General features: G+C 41.6%; 2 protein-coding genes across 3 annotated transcripts in view; both read right to left on the reverse strand.

The window, feature by feature from the left end:
• The window catches only part of LOC118420949 (mucin-5B-like), a 19,152-nt gene extending 5,435 nt beyond the window's left edge, over window positions 1–13,717 (reverse strand). For both annotated transcript variants that reach the window (XM_035828046.1, XM_035828045.1), the window contains exons 1-17: window positions 13,462–13,717; window positions 13,015–13,217; window positions 12,616–12,685; window positions 12,365–12,397; window positions 10,892–11,130; window positions 9,784–9,921; window positions 8,735–8,895; window positions 7,599–7,870; window positions 6,443–6,645; window positions 5,623–5,692; window positions 4,676–4,797; window positions 3,791–3,946; window positions 3,357–3,422; window positions 2,052–2,244; window positions 1,368–1,536; window positions 560–710; window positions 91–313 (exon numbers count right to left, since the gene is read on the reverse strand). In XM_035828046.1, coding sequence (XP_035683939.1) covers window positions 91–313; window positions 560–710; window positions 1,368–1,536; window positions 2,052–2,244; window positions 3,357–3,422; window positions 3,791–3,946; window positions 4,676–4,797; window positions 5,623–5,692; window positions 6,443–6,645; window positions 7,599–7,870; window positions 8,735–8,895; window positions 9,784–9,921; window positions 10,892–11,130; window positions 12,365–12,397; window positions 12,616–12,685; window positions 13,015–13,217; window positions 13,462–13,510 — 2,518 coding nt within the window. In that variant the 5' untranslated portion in view covers window positions 13,511–13,717. The remainder of the gene's footprint in view (window positions 1–90; window positions 314–559; window positions 711–1,367; window positions 1,537–2,051; window positions 2,245–3,356; window positions 3,423–3,790; window positions 3,947–4,675; window positions 4,798–5,622; window positions 5,693–6,442; window positions 6,646–7,598; window positions 7,871–8,734; window positions 8,896–9,783; window positions 9,922–10,891; window positions 11,131–12,364; window positions 12,398–12,615; window positions 12,686–13,014; window positions 13,218–13,461) is intronic.
• Window positions 13,718–14,198: 481 nt separating this feature from the next.
• Window positions 14,199–26,366, reverse strand: part of LOC118420950 — a 32,172-nt gene continuing 20,004 nt past the window's right edge. The window contains exons 5-10 of the mRNA XM_035828047.1: window positions 21,515–21,642; window positions 20,494–20,730; window positions 19,682–19,873; window positions 15,949–16,196; window positions 15,031–15,168; window positions 14,199–14,390 (exon numbers count right to left, since the gene is read on the reverse strand). Coding sequence (XP_035683940.1) covers window positions 14,214–14,390; window positions 15,031–15,168; window positions 15,949–16,196; window positions 19,682–19,873; window positions 20,494–20,730; window positions 21,515–21,642 — 1,120 coding nt within the window. The 3' untranslated portion in view covers window positions 14,199–14,213. The remainder of the gene's footprint in view (window positions 14,391–15,030; window positions 15,169–15,948; window positions 16,197–19,681; window positions 19,874–20,493; window positions 20,731–21,514; window positions 21,643–26,366) is intronic.

The following is a 26,366-nucleotide window of genomic DNA, read 5'->3' on the forward strand; positions in this document are numbered from 1 at the left end:
GAGCAGGGCACATCCAGACAGGGCAGTTTGGCTGTTGGATGTCCCTGTGGAGGAGGATGCATATAAACTTGTCCGTGGCTTTGTACTAACCGATGCAAAGGGCCTTAACGATGCTGTTGATGCTCGCAGTCAGGGCGGTATAGTCTTTCAGCTCAATCACACGGTCCTGGTTGCCGTTGGTGATCTCTAGCAGCTCTGCGGTGTCAAAGTTGGCCACACCGATGGCGTACACGGTTACACCGTCCGCGGCCAAAGCTTGGGCAGCCGCGACGACGTCATCCCCTGACTTCCCGTCAGTCAGAACTATCATAATCTGGAAAAGGGGAAATTTCTGTCTATACGAGAGTTCCATTAAGGTGATGTATAAGTAGATTTAGAATATCCGATGATGTTTCAAATGTGAACACTTAAAAAAAGCTTTTAAAACATTTATTGCATGCTGTATACTTAATTATGTTTTCATCTACTTATTGATAATTCCTAAGGTCATTGGTTTCATCTCCTATGGTTGTGCATTTCATGCATTTTTACGTTGATTAAAACATCACAGAATACTTACTCTTGGAGTAGGTGCATCCCTCCAGTTGGCCTCTTGGCGCGCGAAATCCATAGCATCTCCCGTTGTCGTGCCTCCGTCTTGGTGTTGCATGGTGTTGATGGCGGTGACGAAAGATGCCTCATCAGGATGGTCTCCCAGGTTACACGCCAGTCTGGATAATCAGTTTAGTTTGAAATACGTCAGACTCTGTCCATGATTTTCAAAACCACAATTGCAGCATATGTCAGTGCTTTTCAATCTCAAACTTCCAGCATATGCATATGGTCGCAAACAAAATTTAATTTGTCTGGCGCTTGGGCAACTTGCTTGGCGATCATTCTGAACATAAGCATCTATTCGGTTACTCCGCTTACTTTAGGTCACTTGTGAGCATTTGTGACACGTTGGAACATAACGCTATGTTGCATAGGGAGCAGAAACCCGGGTTTCTTCAGGAATGGACGCCAAACTACGGGATGACAAACGTTCTTTGGGATGACGCAGAAACTTGTTGCTAAACTTGGTAACTTTTACTTGATGATGCCAAACTATCCATGGGGAATACATGTAGCAACATAATTATAACGTTTAGGCCAAGACCTGAAAATAATGACCCAAGACAGTCAGGAATGCCGTAGAATGGTGCCTAGAAGACACACTCCACTACGCGGACTGACGACATCATCAAGCTTGTACAAGTAAGTAAATGTACGTAGGAAATATTTTGGTTTGTCTACTTTGGTCTGCCGGACAGTAAGACCATCAATGTGGTGGCTCCAAGAAAGAAAGGCTTTATACTTGAAAAGCATATTGAAGAAGAAAAACTTACGTGTTAAAATGGGAGTATTGGACAACACCAACCCTGGTGTCCGTTAAGCTGATGGTGAAGGCGCTGACCACATTCACAACAAACTGTTTGACTGTTTCGAAGTTATCAGGGCCTACGCTGCCAGATCCGTCCAGAACGAAAAACAGGTCTGAACTCACGTCACACGCCACTGTTGGGTTGGGGAAATATCGATGAACGTCAAAAAACTTGGCAGGTGTCAAGTGTTAGATACATTAATAATGTACTTTCAAGTTTTTACTTTCCAGACGAATCGTGAATTCTACTTGAAGCTAAAATGATTGCAGTGATTTCAGTTTCTAGTAAGCAAAACCTAGTTCAATACTTCGCACCGAGGATAGATAAAAGTGGATTTTGCTGCTTTGATACTGAAAGTTTGAAATTCTTTAGCTGTATAACTTAACTAGCCAGATATTTAATGTATGGAAGAATGGTCATTTTTTGTACAATATGTATACGTATAGAGGTTTCAGAATGAGGAAAACTTCGGATTTGATTTTGTTCTCATTTTCTTGGAACTCCCAAGGCCAGGGTACAACAATGACCTGTCACGGATCTGAACCCATAACGTCTGGGTTGGCACAAAAAAACACAAGGCCAAACAATGCCGTCTCAAAGAGAAAGAGAGTCATTGATCAGATTGTCATCTTTTAAACCTATACATACCACATAAGTCTTCCATCAGCCTGATGGCAAGAGCGCAGCAACTGTAACGGTCGAACACTCGGTCTGAGCCACCTGCGATGTTCGCAAGCCCATTGAAGTTGAAGAGGGGGTCCCTTCCAACTGCCACAGCGTACAACTCAATGCCCATTGCCCTTGCTAAGTCGGACTGGATTTCATACAGGTTGCTCGGGTACTAATAAGTCGATAAGAACAAATAGAACAAATACTTCACACCTTGGCTGTGACAATATTAATGTGAGATCAATCCGGGGGTTCCTGACTGGTCTGTATTTCACGGGCTTCTAATTAAAAAAGAAGAACTTTATTGCACGACACTTGTACACGGTACAATGTAGGGCAACAACAATTACACAAAGTACATAATAGAACAAAACAATAATGACGAACACAATTCTATGATATAGTATTACCAAGGAGTGGGATAATCATTAGTATCGGCATTCCTTTTAATAGCGAAGCAGTATTTGATATATTTGCCTCTTTTTGCAGTATGGGGGTCGTGGCATCTAAAGATATATTCAAATCTGTTTGTATCATCGAGTCTCTTGAAATCCGTTGTACTTGATTCGAGCGAAGTGAATAATTCATTACGTAAAATAGCGTATCTGGAACATTCCATTATAAAGTGAAATTCATCTTCAATATTCTGTGGACTACTTATATTACACTGGCTTCCAGATAATGATGTATATAACGGGGGCTGCCCTAAAATGGTTCACGCTCTAAGATGGCACAGATTTTTTGCTGATCTTATTACGCATAAGTACGCCGTGTTTGCTGCCACTGACTATGCTGATTACAAAGGTAAACAACACGCGCGCAGTGAGCATGAGTGATGACAGACAAAGACTAGATAAAGTGAGTTTGACCTGATTCACTCGTCGAGTTAAATGTTTGAATCGTGTGGTTATCAAACGTTAACAGATCAGATTGTTTTATAATAGTATCCATAGTATCATGTAGTTGATAAGATACTAGTTTTATGTACTTACCTCTCTTAGTTCTTGAGACTGTGTATGCAATTAGCTCTCGGGCATGATTTTGCAAATCAACAATTGTTTTACCTCATCATATAAGGGTAACCAAGACTCATTATGGACTGATAAAATGACAGATCTAAGAAATATCTATACACCTATTGAAGAAAATGAATGAGTTCAATGTGAATTTGATAGATGCTTTCTGGGATGCGAATATCACATCAAAACATAACCTAACATTATGCATCATTAGGTCCTTGTGAAAATAATATTTTATGCTAGAAAATAGATTCATTGTAATTACCTCTTTATACGCAAAACCATCTGTCAGTACAACAGCCGCACTGGGGATTCCATTTCGGTAATTGGCCTGAAACAGACAGAAGAAGACAGTGTAAAACAACATATATACCCTTGAAATGAAATAAATAAACAATCCGATGAACTATTTTCTATATCAGAAATGAGGTCACAAAATACAAAATTCGTGGCGGTGGTGTAAAAATGGGTACCTGACTTCGGTCGGGGGGGGGGGAGAAGACTACCTTTACCTTCTGTCTGTACCGTGTATGTGGCACTGTTAAAAGTCACAAAAGTGCAGTGCCACATTGTCCTCGTCTGTCCAAAAGTAAAATAGAAAAAAAATAACACACACAATTCCGTCCCAGTCTCCTAACAGGACAAGACTACATCATAAACAATGTACAAAGCTAGAAGATGAGCAAACAACGCTCTTACCGTACACATCATATGATAAATGGCATGCCCAGTTCGGCTCTCCCCTCCAGTGAACTCAGCAGCCTTGATTTTGGGGATGAGGCCGGATGTATCCACGTTGTAGAGTCCCAGAGAGATCAGCCACGTCGATATGCAGTCAAACACAATGTACCCGACCTGCAAGCAAAAACAATGATATATATATATCATTCTGTAGAACATTTCATATGACATTACAACTGTGAGGTGTAAAATGTACTTGAGTCATCATTCATCATCATCATTAATCATCCTTTATGAGGTGCAGCAAGTAAAGTTTGTCTTCCAGAACAGTCTGTCTTTCATCGCTGTGAGAGACCCTCTAGACCAGTTTCTGACTCAAAAAGTTTCTTCAAAGTTGGCGTTGGGCAGCCAACACATTTCTTACAGATATCAGGTGTCCAGAACTTGAGTCATATATACATTTAAATCACAATCATGGTAATGCACTCATGGCACTTGTTCTCGGGAAAGTGCAGCAGTCTGATATGTCACAGGATTCCTATCTCACTGTCTTAACGTATAGAATAGAGTGTGTCAATTATTAGCAACAGTCATCTTAACAGACGACGCTCGCACGCGCCTATCTTCTACAATAGCTAATATTTAGGACTTTCCAGGCAGCTAAAATCAGGAGAAAACAGACTGATGCGCATGGCAGAAGAAAAGCGGATCCTGCGAAAAGAACTCTGTAACAGACCTGAGTCAGCTTACAGATGTGCCCTATGTGGCAGAGACTGTCATTTTCGTATAGGACTGTTTAGCCACAGTCGACGCTGTAGGGCTGATATCAATTAGGATTTTACCATGGTCAATATTGACCGAAGGAGGCCATATACGGTATTTAGGATTACGACTACTACTTACGTATACATCCAGACCATACAGACACTTGATGATATGAGCGATGTATTTCTCGGCGATGTACATCCCGTACGGTCCAATACTTGAAGAACGGTCCAGTATGAACACGATGTCGAAAGAACATCCTGCATTAGTTAGTTAGAGGCATTGCATTAGAGACAAGTATAACAACGATAAATACATATGGAAGAAGCTAACTTTAAACAAATAAAATGTAATATAAATGCGATAGTCATGTGGTATCATGCCTGTAGAAATCATCCTCCTACGCAGAGACATCCAACAGCGAAACTGCCTATCTGGATGTACCCTGCCCTTTCAACCGTCACCCTCAGTTCCTGACCGCCCTGCTTATGAATATTAATGAGCTTACCCTTATAGAAGAACTTTATTGCACGACAATCTTTTTAAATGGTACAATGTATGACAACGACTTTTACACAAAGTACAAAATAGGTGTATAGAATAAGACTTAACATCCTAATTAACATAACAAGAAGGGCTAATACAAGTATTTGATATAGTGTTAGAATCGAGTTGGGCTAATCATGAATTTCAGTATTCTTTCTAATAGCGAATCAGTCTTTGATATATTTGCATATCTTTGCATTATGGGAGTTGTGGCATCGAAAGATATATACAAATCCGTCTGTAGCATCGAGTCTCTGTACTCGAAATCTGCTGTACTGGATTATATATGCGAGATGCCTTGTGTAAACTGAAAGGCCTATTCTCTGATTGGCTGACAGCTGGTTTGGAGGGAACGTCTACAGGAACTAAGAGTGACGGTTGAAAAAGCAGGGTACATCCAAACAGGCGGTTTCGCTTTTGGATGTCTCTGCTGTTGGACGTCTAGGAGGATGGTAGAAATGCTCAGGTATCAAAGTGTAAAATAAATGATGAAGCATATTCTGATGCACTGCTGTAGGACTTAAACCAGCATCACGTACCTTTGCAGATAATTTTGTTGTTTTTTCTGCAAATACAACGTTGACCGTCCTCTACCCAGGTTTCTCCGAGCTTAAAGTGAAAAGAAAATGCAATACAATCAACTGAAGCACCTTAATGAACATTTCCAGGTGGAAAAGATGAATAGTGATGAGTTTATTTCCAGACATTACCATATGTGGCATATTACAAGGTAGCATAGAAAATCAATAAAATTGCTACTGACTGCTTAAATTTTGATTGATTCAAACTTTGACTGTTTTGATAAGATTCTTAAAAACTACCATCCAAAACAGCTTATTCACGTCATGTAGTACCTTCTCGATATAACCATCAAAATAGTAATTGTTATGAAGTAGAAACTAAGGCATTCACAATAAGTTCTCCTCACTACGTGGTTACGCCGGCCAGAGCAAGTAACTACAGTACATCATTGTGTACTAACTAGGGATCAGGTCCAGGTCCGGACCTGAACCTGGACCTGATTCAGTATGTGAAAACTTGTGTATGGATGATGCTCAAAACAATCATCCATTTTGCCACAAAGAAATCTCTTTTGTGGAGTATTCGGCTTTTAAAATCCTACAAGGCTAACCACGTCTGTACTATTGACTGTAAGAATTGATGAAATGGTTATAGACTCTACTTCGGTTTTGTTATTTTCCTCGACCGGTAAGCCCCGAATCATGTGAATGCCTGATCAAATAATCTGTTCATTTTCCAATAGGTTCAACATCCAGGCCACCGAATTTGTTCAAGTCTGTTTTATTCTGGACCGGTCCAATAAGAAAAACCGGTTTTGTACCCGCCCCTAATACTAACCTCGTAATAACGGCCGGTGTCAGGGTCAGTGCATCCGCACTCCTCTAGCGGGACACAGTGCGGTCCGCTCATGACGTACCCTGGATCGCACTCGCAGCATTCTACACATCCTACACACGCTAGGTCCGGGAGGGGATGCTGGCAGGTCGGAGGACAGATGCTCGTGCACGGATTGTAATGGCTGTTAGGTGGACACGGCAAGGCTGTAGAAAATAACATACTATTAGGTCAGCTCTGCAGAAGTTTCTCTTTATTATCTCCATGAAAAATGGAGATAGTTTTGGGTCTGTCTGTCTGTCTGTGTGCGTGTCTGTGTGTTTGTGTTTCCGGATATTTGTGGTCAGCATAACTCAAGAACCTCTGGATGGATTGCCATGATATTTTGTATGTAGGTAGGTGTTGGGAAGGCGAAGGTCAAGATCAATTTTGGGCCCCTGGTATGTGACATTGGTACTACAGGATATATTCCGGTTTTTGTATCTTTTGACCTGGATGTGCTATGGTCTTGATTTCTTTGTAAAAGTGCTATAATTCTTCGAAATGGTAAATGATTGCACAATCAACATTGCGACCAGTGTTTCTTATCTAAATGTGTACATAACCAAGCATAGATTATGTAAATGTTGAAATCACATAATCAGACTATTTCATGTAGATATGAGGTCTCCCAACTCTTGTTTTTGGTTGATTTTTGGATTTTTATTCATCAAAGACATATGAAACGTCAAGCAGAATATAATTCATAATGCATGAATTATGGACATAAGATAGATGTTGTTCGTCCGTCGAGTCGACGAGGACCGCTTTCGTCATCATCTTGTCCATCATTCAAGTAGTCAAATGAGTTCGCAGGTGGCTGTACAGCCCTATCTTCGCTCTGAAGTGTCTGTTGCAGTGCGGGCAGGGAAGTAAAGTGATGCTCGAAGGGGGGTTGGCTGCTCGTTCTTTCCTGGCCTGCCTCTTCTGCTGGGCAGTAACTCTGCGTGTTCCCTCGTAGGTAAATGCCATTTCAACAACAGCTCTGCTGACTTCACTATCCCAAATGCATCAAGCTACAATTATACTCTAAAATGAAAATGAACCCGTTTTACAAAAGATGACGCTAAAAACCTGACAGTGGACCGCAACGTAGATCGAGCATGAGAATCGAACTTACGACAACGGGTCGAAGTACGCCAAGTAATGGCCACACCGTCGTCCTCACAGGCGTCAGCGTATGCCTCTAGGTTCTCACAGAGGCCCTCGATTTCTCCGTCCTGTGCACACATGTCAAAGACGCAGTCATTGAAGAAATCTAAAGGATCCACACAGCCATGGCACCCAGCAAACGGACCGTCAGTGTCTGTAATGAGCCCACACATGTCATTTGCCGACACAGCTGTCAGCAAGCCTGGTGGACACGTGGGCGGGGGTGGGTGTCCTCCACATCTGAGGCAGGCAGAAAATGTCATCACATCATTGAAAAACGTTGGTAAAAAGGTAGGATAGTGATTTATACAGGTGAGGCTATGGCACCGGTGAGGTGGCATATCCCTCGCCGCACCAACTGTCGGCTCAACTGCTTTTCCCCCAGGACTATTCAAGACTGGAATACCTTGCCCGAAGACACCGTTCAGTCCCGGTTCCTGGCCACTTTCACCCTAAAGGTTCCCAGTACTCCCTCTTCTCCTTAATTAGTCTACTGATTGAATAGTAGTGACCCCGACATGTCAATCATTGCCGACTCATTGGACATTACCAGAAGAAGAAGATCATAAGTAAACGATTTGCCAGACCCTTTAATGTCCTGAATCCACTCAGCCTGACAGCTTTACAGAAGCACATTTATAATTCAGTACAGCAGATTTCAAGAGACTCGATGCTACAGACGGATTTGTATATATCTTTCGATGCCACAACTCCCATAATGCAAAGATAGGCAAATATATCAAAGACTGCTTCGCTATTAGAAAGAATACTGAAATTCATGATTAACCCAACTCGATTCTAACACTATATCAAATACTTGTATTAGCCCTTCTTGTTATGTTAATTAGGAAGTCTTATTCTATACACCTATTTTGTACTTTGTGTAAAAATCTTTGCCATACATTGTACCACCAGATTAAAAACCTCATCAATATCATTAAACGAGCGCACAATCAAATGGATGAGTATGTGGAAGCAGACTTCTTGGGTATTGGTCCATCCTTTCCCTTCTTACATTTATCAATTGTGGAAATGTTATTTACATAGCGTATCAAGTAGGCAAATAGAATATATCGCAATGTTTCACATAGCCATAGAACTTACCTCTCATCGTCTTCATCCTCGACCAGCCAGCTATCTCCGAAATCGTTCCAGTTCAGAGCGATGGTCTCAAGGTCTGACATCATGAGGTCATCGCTCATGACGCCGTTGTAGTTACCGCACAGTCCACACATCCTGCCCCAGTAGTAAGGAGTAACCGTCACCTGTAGCAGGGTTTAAAAGAAATCATAATTTGTGACGGACCGAGACGAGGGATGATACAAGCATAGTCGCGTTTGGGATTGTTTTCTCGCCGCAATTTAAGCGCCACCTACTTATAGCGGCGAGAATCAGAAGCTCTGAGAAAGGTGTCTGAGAGACGTCGAAACGTATATAAAGCCAAGTAAGTACCTACTAGTTGTGAAAACGAATTCTCCTTTATCCTACATTCTACCAACCTGATGAAATTATTTTCCGAAGGGATCATTCTTTCCATATCAGATGGCTACCTAGATAAGATGGTTTACTGAAAAGCCAATGATACAATATACAATTATCAATAGGTATGTCTACGACTAGCTGTGGAACACTCCTCCTTCAAGCTATACTTTAGCACTACGGGGTCCCCAAAGTTGACTTTGGAAAAATGATAGCAGCTCATTCGTCCCTCGTGGTTTCTTCAGTTTAATTCAAACTTTCAAAGTTTCAAGGACACTAAACTGAAGAAACTACGGGGGACGAATGAGCTGCTATCATTTTTCCAAAGTCGACTTGGGGTCACATCGGGTCAAATTCCCGCATTAAAATAATGACAAATATGGTCGTCCGGTGGCTTTTATAATGGAGCTTTGTTTTCCAAGCCCCCCTGTGGATTACTTCGGACCTTCTGGAGTTGTGTTTTTCGCCCGGCAAGGCAGGTAAGTGCGTTGGAAATCTAGGGAGTTCAAGAATCCGGCCCGACCGGAAAGAATAAAGGCCCAGCGAACACAAGTTGAATCCTGTCTTCGGCGTGCCTCACGACTCCGTAGTGCTAAAGTATAGCTCGAAGGAGGAGTGTTCCACGGCTAGTCTACGACATGCAACTTGTCAGAATGTGAAATTGCCGGCCTTACCTTCACACAGTGACGCCCATTGTAGAAGATGTCCACGCAGTACTCTACCAGCCGCACGTGAACCCATATACCTCGGTACCTAACGTCAATCTTGTCCATGGCCAGAGTGAATGGAACCGAGTACAGCACTCCATTCACCTTTAAATAGAAATAAGGCACCTTAGATGAATTGGGAAAGCAACACTCTCTGATATACCTAACCATTTGAACTATATTGCAAGGATGCCAACAATATTCTTTTGAAAATTACTCTCCGTTGCTACGAATATACTGTCTCAGAAAAATAAGTCAAACCCAATAAGTTACATCTTTAAGTTAGAATAGAGTAGTCGCTTACTATACTGTTTTAGTGCTTACCATTATTTGTCTGTCACCTGCAATTAGCCCTCGGGCAAGAATTCGCAATAAACTTATATATAATGATGATGATCTTTAGTTGCATGTTCCTGCCAATATGGGCTAAATGCAGCAATTCTATTGTGTTACATGGGATTCTAAAGGCTAACAGCACTATGATACAGTGGTTTTGCATTAAAAAAATACAGTCAAACCTGTCCACGACGACCACCCGGGGGACCGGACAAAAGCGGCCGATTTGGCCAAGTGGTCGGTTAGAAGAGTATCGACTCACAACATGCCCGATGCATAGTATAAATAGTTTCCTTTGTGTTTAATGGCAAATAGCAAACACACGCACGTGCATCCGCCGCCATCTTTATTTTGAACATAACATCGTAATGGCAGTCAAAATCCGACGCAAACTGGCCGAATTCGGCACAAAATCGTGCTAGTTATCATTGTAAATCGATGACACCTCAAGATTTGAAAATGAAACGGTCGTTATGGGCAGGGATTTGGTCCCAATTTTTTGCTAGGAGGTCGTTGTGAAGAGGTCGCCTAATGCTTACATCAATGGGGAAAATTTCGAGACCGAGAAAAAGCGGTCGAAAAGGCCAGGTGGTCGCCAAGAAGAGATGGTGGCTTGAGCAGGTTTGACTGTAGTGATCATCGGTTACCTCAGGTGACTTGGTGACTATACAAGGTGCGTCCACAGACAAATTGCTATCACGGTATTCCCTTCTGCAAAAAAAAAAACAATGAATCTCACCGTCACATCATTTCCTTGGTGAATTCCGATTTCGTACCCGTGTGCTATGACGAACACTTCACGCACAACGGACACAACTGGCCTGCGGGGTACGGGCACGTGTTGTACTTCCACTGTAAAGTCGCTAGGGTTCCCACAGTCCTTGGCGAATGTGTATCTGCACGGGCCTTGGAAGTGATGACGCTTTCCGTCGAACATCGTGACGTGTGGATCTCCGCATGCGCGGCAAATTCCTCTCGCTAGGCAAACACATATAATACATGTTTAGAATATTGTCATTGTTAGGGTGCTAGGTACAAGTTATACATACATCTAGTGTAACAGGCATCTCAAACAGCAATGTTGGTAGCATCTTGGTTTCCATATAAATTAATAATTTCGAACTGGGTTGTCTTTTCCTCGTCTCCCTCTGCTGCCAAAGAAGAAGTCAAACCCAACCTGTTTAGAAATAGCCAACACTAGTATTAGACCGTAAATTAGAGTAGAATATTGTCCATAACTGTCCATTGTCACTTGTTTATCTACTATGTTTATACCATGTACTTGCAATTAGCCCCCGGGCACGAACTTGCAAATAAACTTCTTATTATTAATACAGTCCTGTCACTTTGGATTATGAAGTGCGCGTAGATTATGATGATGATTAAGAAAGACACTGTCACAAAGTTTTCAAGACCTTTACCCCCATGTATGACAGCGATAAACACTTTAAATGATGTGAAAGCCACATGTGAAATATAAAACTTGTTAATTAAGCAAAACCCACGTGACATTCTAGACAGAGTTTTTTCCTGACATACACACGCCACCGTGCACACACACATATATACACATACACACATTTTACCATACACAGACTCTCGTTAGAAAGCAAATGTAACAAGAGTTCGGAGACCCCATATCTCCATGAAATAGTCTGATTTTGTAAATGACTTCCACATTTGCATAATCTACGCTTAGTCATGTACACCTGTAAATAACATACGCTGGTTACTATGTTGGTTGTCCAACCATTTACAACATCGATGAATTATGGCACGTTTGCATTAATTATGCAAATTAAGGTCTTATTTGCATAATTGGTATCTGATAATGTTCCACCTGTCACAAACTACATATGTTGCATGTATTTGAATTATTTTAAGGAAACACTGCAAATACGGATTTTCCTCATTTAATATGCAAATTAAGTATCAGTTTGCCTAATTTGCACTTCATGATGTGCATCTCTGTCTAAGCTACCAAATATCGTGTAAATTTGCCATTCCCTTCGTCAGTTATCCTCCTTAGAAGATTTTGACAAAAATGCCCCTGCAGTTCCAGAGTAACCTGCTAGGGGGACCAAATATACACGACATATGTCACAAGCTCTCTGCCACCCAAAAATCAAGACCATAGCACATCCAGTTCAAAAGATCAAAAAAATGAAAAATGTTACGTTGTATCATCACAACAATGAGTGTTAATACCTACCTGGCCTTGCACACAGGTCGGTCCGGGTTAATCCTATAAAAACGGAACATATTGAGAGTCATGTTGTCCATGGTTATGAGTATCATCCGTTCATCATTTTAAAACTCGTTCAACTACTGATATGAGCACAACTTCCATTATGTTTATCAACCAGCAAGCCTTCGAAATCTCATACAGCAAAATAATGTCATATTATTGAATAATTAGCGGCTAATTTTGCAATCTTTATTAATCTTTTTAAGTAATCTTACCTTCACAGACGATCGTGTCTTCTGCAAGGCATTCACACATCTCACCGTCATCTTGCCACACATCTCCTAGCTGAAATGGTGAAAAGGGTAACAACTGTAGCACGCATCAACAATCTAAGATATGCATATTACAATTTATACATGTATAATGTGGAAATTTACCGCATCAATGTATGCTTGAAAACTACTTCTTCACCTCTCATCATCACCGGAAATTTAGTTTTTTTAAAGGAGGTACAATGAGACCATCTTATTTGTTACAGAGCTGAAATATGTTGTGTGTCTATTACCTAAAGAAAGAAAAAAAAATAACTTTGTGAATTGTAAATGATGGCTAACATGTTCATGGTAATAGCTTGAAACATAGATACGTTGTCATTCAAAATCAATCAGACTTACTGCATGGTAGAACCCCTCGTCGTCGATGCAACCGCAGTTCGTTTGAAGTACGCATTCCTGTCCACTTAGCACGTAGCCTTCATCGCACTCGCAGCCTTCCTCGCAGGGAAGGTTGCAGTTGTCAGGGGCGCTGGGGTTCACGCAGGTCGCAGGGCAGGCGCTCGTGCATGTAGAGAAATGGCTGTTTGCTGGGCAATCCATAGCTACCGAAAGTAAAAAGTTCATGCCAGCTATTAAGCTGTTGGAGACATAGAAGTAAACTACGATTATAGAACAAGGTATATCTAAAACGAATTCCCTAGGGAATGCGTGCGTGGAATATTTAGAATTCCTGGCAACTCAATCGCAGTACTATACCAACGTTTCCGCCCCTGAGGCGTCGCCAAAAAGTAAACATCTGTAAGAACACCAACAACTGGATGGATTGAGTCTGAGAACGGGACTTACGACAAAGGTCTGCTGTTCGCCAAGAGAAAGGAGACACGCCTGCGCGCATACAAGAGTCATAATATGCCTCTAGATTAGCGCAGAGGAAGTCTCCATTCGTTGCACACGTGTCGAAGACGCAGGTTTCCAGATACGTCCCAGGATCTACAGCGCCATGGCATACAGCAAACGGGCCGCTCTGATCTCAAGCACCCCACACGGGACAGACTTGTCACACGGGCCTTCTGTTGGAGGTTCACCGGTCGGTCGGTCCGCCTGACAACTGAGATGAAAATCGTTGAAGAGGTTCATCAGTCACGTAAGTATCCAGTTATTATCAATTTTCTTCTAACAGTGACTGTTTTTAAAGGTTACGAGTACGTATCTCCAAATTTTCGATGTCTATCTGCACATCTTGGTCACGGAGAATGGTCTAGTCTCGATTTCACGAACAGGCTAGGAGGCGGGGGGAGGAGGCAGATGATCTACGCATGCCTGGTCTAGTCTCGTGTTCTCTCGTGAGGTCGAGACTAGACCATTCTCCGTGACCAAGATGTGCTGATAGACATCGAAATTTTAGAGGTGCGTACTCGTAACCTTTGAAACAGCCACTGTTAGAAGGAAATTGATAGTAACTGAGATGAACATCAATTGAATTATTAGTTGAAGTAGCTGCATGCTTCTCATTCTGTCATTGAAGGCATAACCCATTAGAAAATACTTGATCTATTTGAGAATATTTTGGTCAACTGACATAATCTCTATATGTTATATCATATAGCCTGTATCAATATAACATACGTATTGGTGTCGGTCTCCCAGCTATTCCCGAATTGGTTCCAGTTCGAGGCGAAGTTCCCATCTGGCATCTCCTTGTCATCGCTCTGTATACCGTTGTAGTTACCGCACAGTCCACACACCCTATTCCGGTAGTTACTTGGAACCTCCACCTGTAGCAGTGTTAATATAGCATCATGATTCTCTTCCCAATAACCTACTTGGTATAACAGAACATTTTGTTTTGTCAGCTATTCTGATCAGTTGCATGACAACAGCTTGCAACACGGAGATTTTCCCAAACCGTCCGTTTCCAACATGTCAGAATTTTTGCATTGCATTGTATTGTATTGTATTGTATGGGCCGACTACTCTCTCTTCGCAGCTAGGAGCTGAATTGCGTGGGGCTAAGTTGCAAGGGTCTAAAATGGCAGCCTGTATGCAGCGCCTAATGACCTCAATACGACAGTAATTGTCCCATGTGCGGTCAGGGACATGTAGGTTTTGAACCACTCACACCGCAACATCGCACGTGTGGTGGGTTCTTTAACGTGGCTGGGGTATGGCTCTCCCAGACACGGGACCTCCATTTTACGTCCTATCCGAGAGACGGCCCTAGCCGAAGCTAAATATTCGTTTTCACCTGAGCAAAGTGAGGAATGCCGTGTGAAGTGCCTTTCCCGTAAGGGCACAAGATCGGTGGCACGCAGCCGGATTCGAACTCAAGACCTCTCGGTCCCGAGGCAAACACGCTGCCGCTGCGCCTCGCGATCTCACAGAACTGGAGACTGGAGCTGCCTGTACTGTGCTTACCTTAATTTCATGGACTCCGTTGTAGAGAATCACCACACACAATTCTGTCAACTCTACTCGGACAAAGGAGGGGCTCATTGTGACCTCGATCTTGCCATTCGCTAGGTCGAAGGAAGGCAGACGAGTCGGTCCGTTCACCTTGTTTGATGAAAACAATACATGCAGATTGTTATGAGAAGCAGATGAAATAACACACCATATAAGTAGACATGAAATGAAACAGGCAGATACTACAATAGCCCCTGACCAAAGCTTCTGTCCATTCTGCCCAAAGCATATTGAAGATGAATTTCACTTTATAACGGAATGTTCTAGATACGCTAGTTTACGTAATGAATTATTCATATTTCTCGAATCAAGTACAACAGATTTCAACAAACTTGATGCTACAAACAGATTTGTATATATCTTTAGATCCCAGAACTCCCATAATGCAAGAATAGGCAAATATATCAAGGACTACTCTGCTATTAGAAAGAATAACGAAACTAATGATTAGCTTTCTCCATATTGTAATACTAAACCAAAGAATTATGTTAGCCCTTATTGTCATATTAACTACGTTGTTAAGCTTTATCCTATACCTCTATTTTGTACCGTGGCCGATACGAACAATGTGCAAGACACTTACTATTCTGCTTAAGACACTTACTTTTCTGCTCAACACACTCCTTTTTGCAAAACACACTTACTTTTTTCTGTAAAACAGACTTATTTTTTACTGTACAACACACTTACAACAAAGTTCCGCTATAGTATTGTAGCAAGTTGCTAGGGGCCCAAAATCTAATAATAATCGTTTCGAGGTCTAATGAAGATACACACACAAACGCTACCGAAAATACAACCTTCTAGCGAAGGTTATGAGCAGGAATCGACCAGAGGTACTTTCTCAGAGAAGTACTAATTACCGCTCACCGTTACAACTTTGCCTTGAAGAAGCCCGATTTCGTATCCGTATGCTATGACGTACACTTCGCGCACAATTGAAACGGATGGCCTCCAGCGGGCAGGTACATGTTGTACTTCCACAATGAAGGCATCGTTTGCACAGTCCTTGGTGAACGTGTATCTGCATGGACCTTGGAAATCATACTTCGTTCCGTCGAAGGACGTGAAGTGTGGATCTCCCCATGCGGAGCACGTACCTGTCTCTGCCCCGCAAACTGTATAAAAGGACACGGTTAATAGGGCCTTCACACTGAAACCGAATTAGCAGGAATCAAGCAGAAACAGCCGGAATAAAGTATATGCAAAATTCGTGCCACATTCGGGGCCATTCCAAGTGGGAATTCCAAATGGACCTTATATCCCCTTCACACGAGAAGGAATGAGTCGGAATGCCGTCAGAATTACTTTTTTTTCCTATTCCTGGCAATTCCTGGCCATTCATAGTGTATTCTAGAATTTCTCACTGCATTCCAGATATTCTTTTGGCCACATTCCGACAGGATCGTAGTGGCTTGCCTTTTCTACATCGAAAGAGATAAGAATGTTTCGAATAATGTTGGAATGCCGTAGAAATGCGGTCATACTGCAGTTAGAATCCACATAGAATGCCATTTGATATTTCTCCGCTTGGAATGCACCTCGACAGTTTTCAACATGTCAAAACTTTTCGGGCTAGCCAAAAGAACGGGTACAAATAGCTGGAATGCAGTAAGAATTTCTGGAAGACACTACGAATCGCCAGGCATTGCCAGGAATAGAAAATAATAGTCATCCCGGCGGCATTCCGGTTCATTATCGCTCTCGTGGAAGTCAAGAGTCAAGAGATAAGAAATGTTGAAGGATGACGTACTAACACCATAGCTGAGTGTTACTCAACATCTTTTTTTCAGAAGCAGCTACGTGATAAACAAGAGTTCGTAGACCTCAAACCAGCATGAAATGTATTGGGTGTTTGTAGACTTATTACATGTAATGTTTTTTCATGGTGGTGGAAGTTGTTTGGGTCTGTCGTATGTGGTTGGATAATTTATTTTAAAGCAAAAAGCTGCATTTTCTTGTATACAATATATCTAGCAGTCATTTTTGTTAACCACCTAGTGTGCTTCCAGCTCATAGAAAAGTCACGTGCAACCATTTAACTAATTTGTAAATAATTATTCTATAATTATATACCTTCCACGTGTTATCCGCCACAGCAGGCTCTTTGGGACTTTTTATCATCTTTTTTTTGGCTCTTGATATACTTTTGCTGGATATTTCTTTTCGTACTGTGTATTTTGTATCACTGGGCCCTAGCAGTTATACCCATAACCTAATAACCGCGTCCGACCAATCAGAGCAGCGTCTCAGCTGGGACCATTTACCAGTGAAACAACCATCTCATTTGTTCAAACAAGCACCTGTATAGAGCAAACACCCAGCAAACGTTTAGCAAAAAAAGCAAAAAAAGCATTTGTAAAGCATAAACAAAGCCTCCACCACTTACATTGTACCAAAATTGCCTTAACTTAAGATTACCTAGGTCAAGAACATAGCAGATATTGGTGGCCCAAATCTTATTATCTACTTACATCATGGCGATGGCATCACCAAAATAAGACCACAGGAAGTCCCAACCAAGGACACAAGATAAATAGCCAACTGCAGTATTAAGACTAACCATTAAGGCGACCAAATTAAAAACACTCAGATAAACACCAACGGCACAAAAAATTAATGCAATTTAACATTCAGTACAAAAATAAGCAAACGCATTGATGACACAAATAACATGTTTCGACTTTAAAAAACCATACACAATACCTTTCTCTTATGCTCACGCTCTACTCCTCCACTTAGAAAGTCGTATCTTCTTCTGTTTAACAATTAAATGCTAAGCAGGGCACAGGAACTTGTACCTGAACTTTAAACACAGTACTATTCAGCTCTGGAAGAACCACAACAAATGATAAGCTATACAAATTATAACTGACCAATACAGCAACAGATTAAGGAAACCGACATTTGTCATATGGTAGGAGTCACTTTTGCCACTAAAACAGGGAATTAGAGTAATCTGATACTCATAGGCTTCTGCAAAACAGGAAAGAGTTCAAACTAAGACCTATCAATCACATGGCAATCCAAACACAACCATCACCTGCTGTATCCACAACAAAGCAGATACTGGTACGTGGGGATGCCCAACCACACAAACAGCCTCAACCTACGGTATCAAGGAGACCCAAACTCCAACCTGACGATCAGGAAACTAGCACCAACGCATTTACCAAATAACAACACAATCGCACGTTGCGTTGTGGAGATACAGCGCATGCGCCGTGCACGTGTAAGTGTGGCAGAATTGTGCAGATTGCAACATTGTTGTTTTTCTGGTTATGTTGATATGTTTTGTTATGCTTTTGATTTGTTTCTGGGATGCAGCTTATTCTCATAGAAGTGTGAAGTCTGCCAATCGTTAACAGCACTGTCGCCTTATTGGCACCAAGAAAATCGTTAGCATCATTGTGATCACTGCGAATGCAAATCATATTCTTTGATCAATCAGTGCATCAAAGAGAAGCCACGTAGGTGACAAGTTACGTAGAAGTGTTAGGCCCAGTTCATCTGTGCTACATGCTGTGAAGCTGTCTCTTGTCTATGTCTGTGATTTTGAAATAAAAGAAGCCGGGAGTTGGAAGTTGGAGGACAGTTGGAGCGAGAACAGAGAGAGAGAGGGTCCCGACCAACAGCTCCCGTGCGTGTCAAAGGCATGCCCTGTGTCTCTCGTGTGTTTCTTAGTCCTGTAGTTTAATAGTCCCTTGTGCAGCATTCTAAAGAACCTGGGGCCCACAACATCGGCCCCACCACTTCTTACACACGCTTAAAAGGTACTAGTAACTTGCAGTATCAAGTTCTAACACCAAGATGGACAAAATCAAAATTGAGAATTAGGCAACCACAACCAACACATATACCAAATATCATTGCGCTCACACCGTTCGTTCTGGAGATACAGCGCCGGAAACGCCCCTTCCACACACAAAAAACTACTTGCCGTGTCAAGTTCAAACACAAGGAGGCCCAAAATCAAACGCGAACGACAAGCAACAACCACCCACCCATGCACCAAAAATCGTCGCAATCGCGCGTATCGTTCAAGACAGCGCCCAAAACGCCCCCAAAACACAAAAAGGCAACCTGCAATGTCAAGTTCAAAGACCAGGAGGCCCAAAATCACACTTGACCGTCAGGTCATCACCACCAACCCATGTACCAAAAATCATTGCGATCGCACGATCCGTCCTGGAGATACATCGCTACGCGGCCTACAGCCTAGTCCGGCAATCCCCAAAAGTACTGCTTTTTAAGAACAACTGAAGATGTCTGCAAAAATCTGTTTTGCATAAAAATGAAACAGAAGTCTTGTCTCAGTCATTCCCTGTATTTCTGCCAGATTTTTCCTGGCAAAAACTACATTACCAAGAAAACCAGACAACATCAAAAGGTAAATTATCCAGGCTCTCCTAAAACAATCATGCCACAGCTGATAAATGAATCAGGAATGATATGCCCTCATTTAAATGCAGAAATGAAACCTTTACCCCATATTCCCACGTTGTTCAAAATGATCTGTCAAACAATTACATCTTAATTATTACTTACTAATAGATATTCCTCGGTGAAATGACTAATCCTATTAATTAGCGTTCAAACATACCTGCATTTTGACAAAACCTCCAAAGTCCTGTACTCCCCCACCCAGTGGAATATCCGGCAAAGGTGATGGGCAGGGGGTTGGGGTCTGTCCACTGCATGAACGGCTGAGTTTCACCACCCCTCCCGACAGCAATGGTTCCGTCTGGGGACCAGGTGATCCAGAACGTTCTGTACTGAGTGTTAGAGTTGATTCCTGTAGGCAAAGGCAAAAATGATATAAGAAATTGGAGATCCCATACCTCCATGCAATACTTTAAGGGGTGAAGGGGGGTACAAGCTCAGCCACGTTTGGTATAGTGTTTTCGCCGCAAAAGCGCCACCTACATCGGCTACGTATAGCGGCGAGAAGAAGAACTCCAGTAAGAAGCTCTGAGGAAGATGTCTAACAGACATCGAAACGTCAGCAGGTGAGAAAAATTGGTTGTGTATAAGAAAACTCTTATGTCCTATGATCTACAAACCTGATGAAATCATTTTCGGAATATTTCAAGTGTTTGCAGATATCTTGATAAGATATAACAGTCGTGCCCATTTCACACATTACATGCTCCGCTCATTAATAGGCACATATTATCCTCGGGTTCCTGACTTTTGGCCATGTGCCAGCGTGCATTTTCCGCCAGCTTGCCAACAAAATTTAGACGCAGGCCAGCTCAACCTTCGTATCCTAGCAGTCTCATTTACAACTCAGGGTTGAAACAAACTTGGAACTGTGACAGTGGGAAGAAACTTGCACACACACACACACACACACACACACACACCAACACAACAAGCAATAAGACCAAAAACAACAACTCTCACAAAACTGACCACTTGTCGAGGCCCTCGCATGGTTCCTGCCTTGCTTGCTGCGGCGTATGACAGACTGTGTGTTACCCCAACCACCGATGACGATTTCATACATGTTTGCCAGGTCATGCCTCTGGGATGACAAAGCCACATGGACGTCATTGGTCGCCTGCACTTCAAACTCAAACCGGTCTCCTGTCAGCCGCGGCAGGTTCCAGCGGTACCGGTACTGGGTGTCCGTGCTGAGAGTCTCACAACCTGTTAGAACATAAGGAAGGTTCCTTTTGTCATTTCGTCAAAATTAGTGACTCCTGTAGATTTAAAAAAACATCCTAAAAACAATCAAAGAAGGCGTGATTAACATAAATATGATCCACTAAGATTTACTGGACCATTATAATTACTCTTCAGATAGAGGTCAGACTTTGGCTTGTTTTGTACATCTTTTAGTCGTTTTTTTTCCCGTCGTTTCACATGTCTTTCTCGTTTAACGTTACAGAACTAGTTTGGTTTGGAAATTATGATAATCGCGCAAAGATAACACAAAATGATATACTATCAAAATTTTAGGTCATTCGGTCCAGGAACAACGGATGAACCCCATGCTCTGTGTATAGAATTTGTTTATCATTTCTGACGACTTTGATTTTCATAATTCTTTTGCGTCCAACGTACTTGCCATGATCGCACCACACCAGCGCCAAGATGGTGAAAGCTTTTTTTGAAAAGTTAGACTCTTTAATAATAACAATATATATTTTGCCCAGTTTTTTTAAATACTTTGCACAATACTGTGATAAGCATAAGATATTGATCCACGCAAGTCTCGACCAAGTTCCCGCAACTCTCGCGAGAACTGGGTCACTCCGTGATCAAGGGGGACTGATAGCCATCGATAACTTGGAGTGAGTTTACCTTTCAAAATGTAGTCACTGATTGATGAAAATTCTCTTAACTGTGTACATACGTGACTGATGAATCTCTTCAAAGATATTGATTGAAATTGTCTCACATAAGGAAGGGAGGCGGATGATTTGCTTACCAGTGGGTTTCTCACAGATGTAACCCCGCGTGTCTGAGCAAGACTGGTCATTCCACAGTCCATTAGAGAAAATCTCGGCACAGTCCTCTTCGTTCTGGGCGTTGTTCGGCTCATTTGGGCCCCAGTTCCTGTGACGCAGAACAAACAGATACTCTGACATCAAAAAAATCCATTTTCAGGACCAAGGGCACAGGACTATAGAATATCTTCTGTCAGGATTTCAGTTGCTAAATTGATTCCTCACATCCTGCCAACATCATAAAGCCGGACCACCCGCTTCACGATCTAGTGCCTCCGCAACGAGCCACAGCCTCAGGCAGGCAGCTGAGGAACCAGAACTCGTATACTGTGCCAAAGGCCAAAACAGAACGGCTAAGAAGGTCGTTCGTGCATGCAGCAGTCAGACTGTATAATGACACATTGTAGGTTAGGCTTGCTGGCCCTCCTGCTGTTTTTTCCTGTTACTTGTTGAACGTCTGTATGATGATTTGTATTGTATGTTTGATTGTTTGTAATTTGGCGACTGTAACAAATTTACCCAATTCAGGAAGCCTGGAAGGCACTTCCTGCGCATGTAATTTTGCTTTGGTGAAATAAATAAATAGATTAGACTTTTTAGGCAATCTCAGTCGTTTGGCCGTAGCCTGGCGTAGGAACAATTTGTTTATTAAAATTCACCGCTCAAGTGGAAGGGGCGGGGAAACAGGTGGTGACACCTTTGCTGGCCCTCATCCCGACATAAAAATACAATAGATACAGCAGACAAAGATTAATAAAAAATGACATAATCAATCGGTTAGACTACTGAGCCCTTAAATCCTGGCAGGAGGCGCACTTACATGCAGTAGACCAGGTACAGAGGTTATCGGATACAAAGTGACTTCTGAATCTATCAACAGTGTATTTCACAAGTAGCTGTTTGAAAGATGACTGGTGTGACGACACAGCTCCTATGTTGCGAACGGTGACATCAAACTTGTTCCATGATACGTATGACATAGCAAATGTAGATGTTTTACAGCGACATGACATCAGCATGAACGACCGATTACTTCTTGCTGGTCTAGCAGAAAAGAATACATAGTTAGACAGGTCCAGGTCGTTCATGTTGGCTAGGGACTTAACAATTAAGACGATAACAATTGTTTGGAAGGAAGAGAAATTGACTGACATTCCAGGTTTCGAAAAATCCTGACCAGTCAGACCATGGTCATCTATGCTTAATAATCCCCGTAAGCTGCCTTGCGCCTGCCCCCGTACGCTGAATTGTGTATAGCTGTATATTTCAATTCCTTATCCGATCAAGACTGCTGTCTTGTGTATATTTCAAAACTGTTCTGAAGAGTAACTCCAGTACTTGCTCAACTGTATCAGCCTGCCTTCACTGAATGGTGGTTGGGTAGTTTACGTTAGCTAATATCATTGGGTGATTTTATAGTACAGCTTTCATTTGGTCTTTCGCACATGGCTACTTCCCCTCAGGCAATAATACGCTTCCACTCTCTGTGATTATAACCATATGCTAGTTTGGGACTATAAAAACAAAGTCTAAAAAACTCTATTTCATGCAAATGAACAAAATAAAGTGTGTGACCTAAAGCTGTGGTACAAGTCAACCCAAAACTGAAGGTTCTACACACACAGTTTTCAGACTCACCTCTACAGTATCCATAATATCATTGGCGTCAGTATCTTAAGACTGAGGCCCTTAACTATCTCAAAGAGCCACGCCCACAATCAAATAAGGCTACAGTGCCAAGGAGCCAAGCCCCCAACAAGTAACGTACAGGCTATGTACAGTGCCACGTGAGCTCTAATTTAGAATGCTTGCTCCTTAGCTTCAAAAAGCAGTTCTGCCTGGACTTTTTGGACTCTGTCATCTCAACATTACCACTACTATTCTTTTCAGTTGTTATCTCAAGACCAGTTTGCTTAAATATCTCAAAGAGCCACACCCCACAATCAAATAAGGCTACAGTGCCATGAGAGGCTGAAATTTAACATGCTTGCTCCTTAGCATAACAAAAAAGCAATAATGACTGGACTTTTTGTACTATGTTATCTCACCAATACCCATACTATTATTTTCAGTAATTATCTCAAGACCAGTGTCCTTAGTTACCTGAAAGAACCACGCCCCCAATCAAGTAACGTACAGGCTACAGTGCAATGTGGGGCTGAAATTTAGAATACTTGCTCCTTAGCATAAAAAAAGTTCTGACTAGACATTTTCTACGCTGTGATCTTCACAGTACAGATACTATCATTTTAAGTAGATATCTCAAGACCAATGTGCTGAATTATCTCAAAGAGCCACGCCCCACAATCAAATAAGGCTACAGTTCCATGAGAGGCTGAAATTTGAAATGCTTGCTCCTCAGCAAAAAAAATCAGTTCTGACTGGAGTTTTTGCACTCTGTTATCTCAACAATACCCCAATCAAGTTTGAAGATTGAAGCAGTGCAGAAAAGGGCGGCTAGGTTTGTGGCCAATGACAATAGATACACTACTAGTGTATCCCAACTCAAGGACAATTTGGGATGGCCCACCCTCAGTGACAGAAGAAAGCGGGCACGCTTAACAATTCTCTACAAGGCCATCAATAGTCTAGTAGCCATACCTGTTTGGTATGAGCAAAATCTCCACTATAGGCCATAAATAAACTAAGATTCATTACATTTGCATGCAAAACAGACATTTACAGATCAAGTTATTTTCCAAGAACAATCCCTGAGTGGAACAGTTTACTACCACATCTATAGCTAGTTACATCACGAACACTGAACATCTTCAAGTCGGGGCTGGCCCAGCACATGTGAGTCACGCCTTCTATCAAATAGGGCTACAATGCCATGAGATGCTGAAGTTTAAAATGCTTACTCCTTAGTACAAAAATGCAGTTCTGACTGGACTTGGCCCTGATGGGCTTCCACTTGATTTTTACAAACTGTTCTGGCCTTCAATTGGTCTCAGTTTTAGTGCACTCTGTTAATTGCAATGCACTCAGTGAAGGAAAACTACCACCCTCCTTCAGAAAGGCCCTACTAAGATTGATAAAAATGGTGACATTGAATCACTTAGCAAGTGGAGACCTATAAGTCTCTTAAATACCGATTATAAGATACTTGCTTTTGTCATGGGAAATAGAATTAAACCTCTCCTGGAACATCTAATAGATAAGGACCAGTGTGCTTATATAAAAGGATGTTTCATAGGATAAAATGTCAGATTAATTCAAGATATAATCGACTTCTGTGACTCCAAAAATTGGACAGGTATTGTACTATTCATAGATTTTTTAGAAGGCTTTTGATTGAGTGGAGCACAACTTTATGTTTAATGTATTAGAGAAATTGAACTTTTGCCCAAATTTTGTAAACTGGGTAAAGATCATGTATTCTAACTGTCTGGCCTCAGTCAGTGGAAAGCCGGAAAGCCGCTAGTATACAACTGCAGCGGGGTATAAGGCAAGGATGCCCATTAAGTGCGCTACTGTTTCTTTTTGTAGCAGAGGTCCTATTCTATAGCATACAAAATAACCAAATTATCAGAGGTGTTACAGTAGACGAAGCAGAAATTAAGATGTGCCAGGTGGCAGACGATACCACTGTTTTCTTGTCCACTGAAGACTCACTGTATGAAACACTTGAGTGCCTTAGCTCATTCTCTAATGTGATTGAACCCAACTTAAACAAAGCTAAAACAAAAGGACTGTGGCTAGGTATGTGGAAACACAGAAAAAATGAAATAGCAGGTATCCAATGACCAAGTCATTAAGTCACTTGGTGTACATTTTGGTCATAGCAAGGAACAATTAATGAAATTAAACTGGGATGACAAGGTAAAATAAGTTAAAACAGTTCTCAATACATGGCGCCAAAGGAATCTTACTTTCTTTGGGAAAATAACTATTGTTAAGGCATTGGCAGCTGCAAAAGTAACATATGTAATGAACATTCTTCCAACACCAAGAACAGTGTTAAAGGAGCTAAATGCTGCCTTTTAAAATTTTGTGTGGAGTGGTAAGGGAGACAGAATCAAGCTAATAACGCTAATTGGTAATTACGCCCAGGGTGAAGTAAAAATGCTGACATTTAGAGTGTAAATGATGCCCTACTGTCCTCTTGAGTCAAAAGAATATGTAATGGAGAAGGTTCATGGAGATGTGTTCCATCCCACTACCCTTTACCAATCATGGGAAGTATAGACCTAGTATTCAAAATGAATTATACTGATGAAAAATACCTTGGCAAGTTACCCACTTTTTACAAACAAATCATTTTTGCATGGCAGAGGGTGAATAAAGACTCCCAGAAGCCAAGTACACCAGTACATTATCTGCTCTGTATATTCCTTATGTAAAGAAAACCATAGTCTTAGATCATGTTAAAACATCTGATTTGTATGAAAACTTGATTCAACAGAAGTTTATATCACCTTATGTACAAAGGAGATGGGAAACATTATTTGAGTGTAAACCACTTTAGAAAAATGTATGGTATAACCAAACAAACCATGCAATAGGGAAACGGCTAGCACATATCAATTATAAAATTATGCATGAGATCCTGCCCTGTGGAAAGTTTTTGAAGACATGGAAAAATATGCCAAATGCTTGTGTTAAATGTGATTGTATTGAAGACTATGAACACCTGTTTTTTAAGTGTAAGGGCTTGAAATTTTTCTGGTATACAATATGTAAGTTGATATACAATTGTTTTAAATGTAATGTCAAAATTGCGTTGTGAAGAAATAGCACAGAATTTTCCTGTCATGCCTGTAATTAAGGTTTCTATTGCACTGTTGTGATTTGTATGTGTTGTTGTATTTTGTGGAATAAAGCCTGTTAAAT

The sequence above is a fragment of the Branchiostoma floridae genome, chromosome 8, assembly GCF_000003815.2.
Source record: "Branchiostoma floridae strain S238N-H82 chromosome 8, Bfl_VNyyK, whole genome shotgun sequence".
NCBI lineage: Eukaryota > Metazoa > Chordata > Leptocardii > Amphioxiformes > Branchiostomatidae > Branchiostoma > Branchiostoma floridae.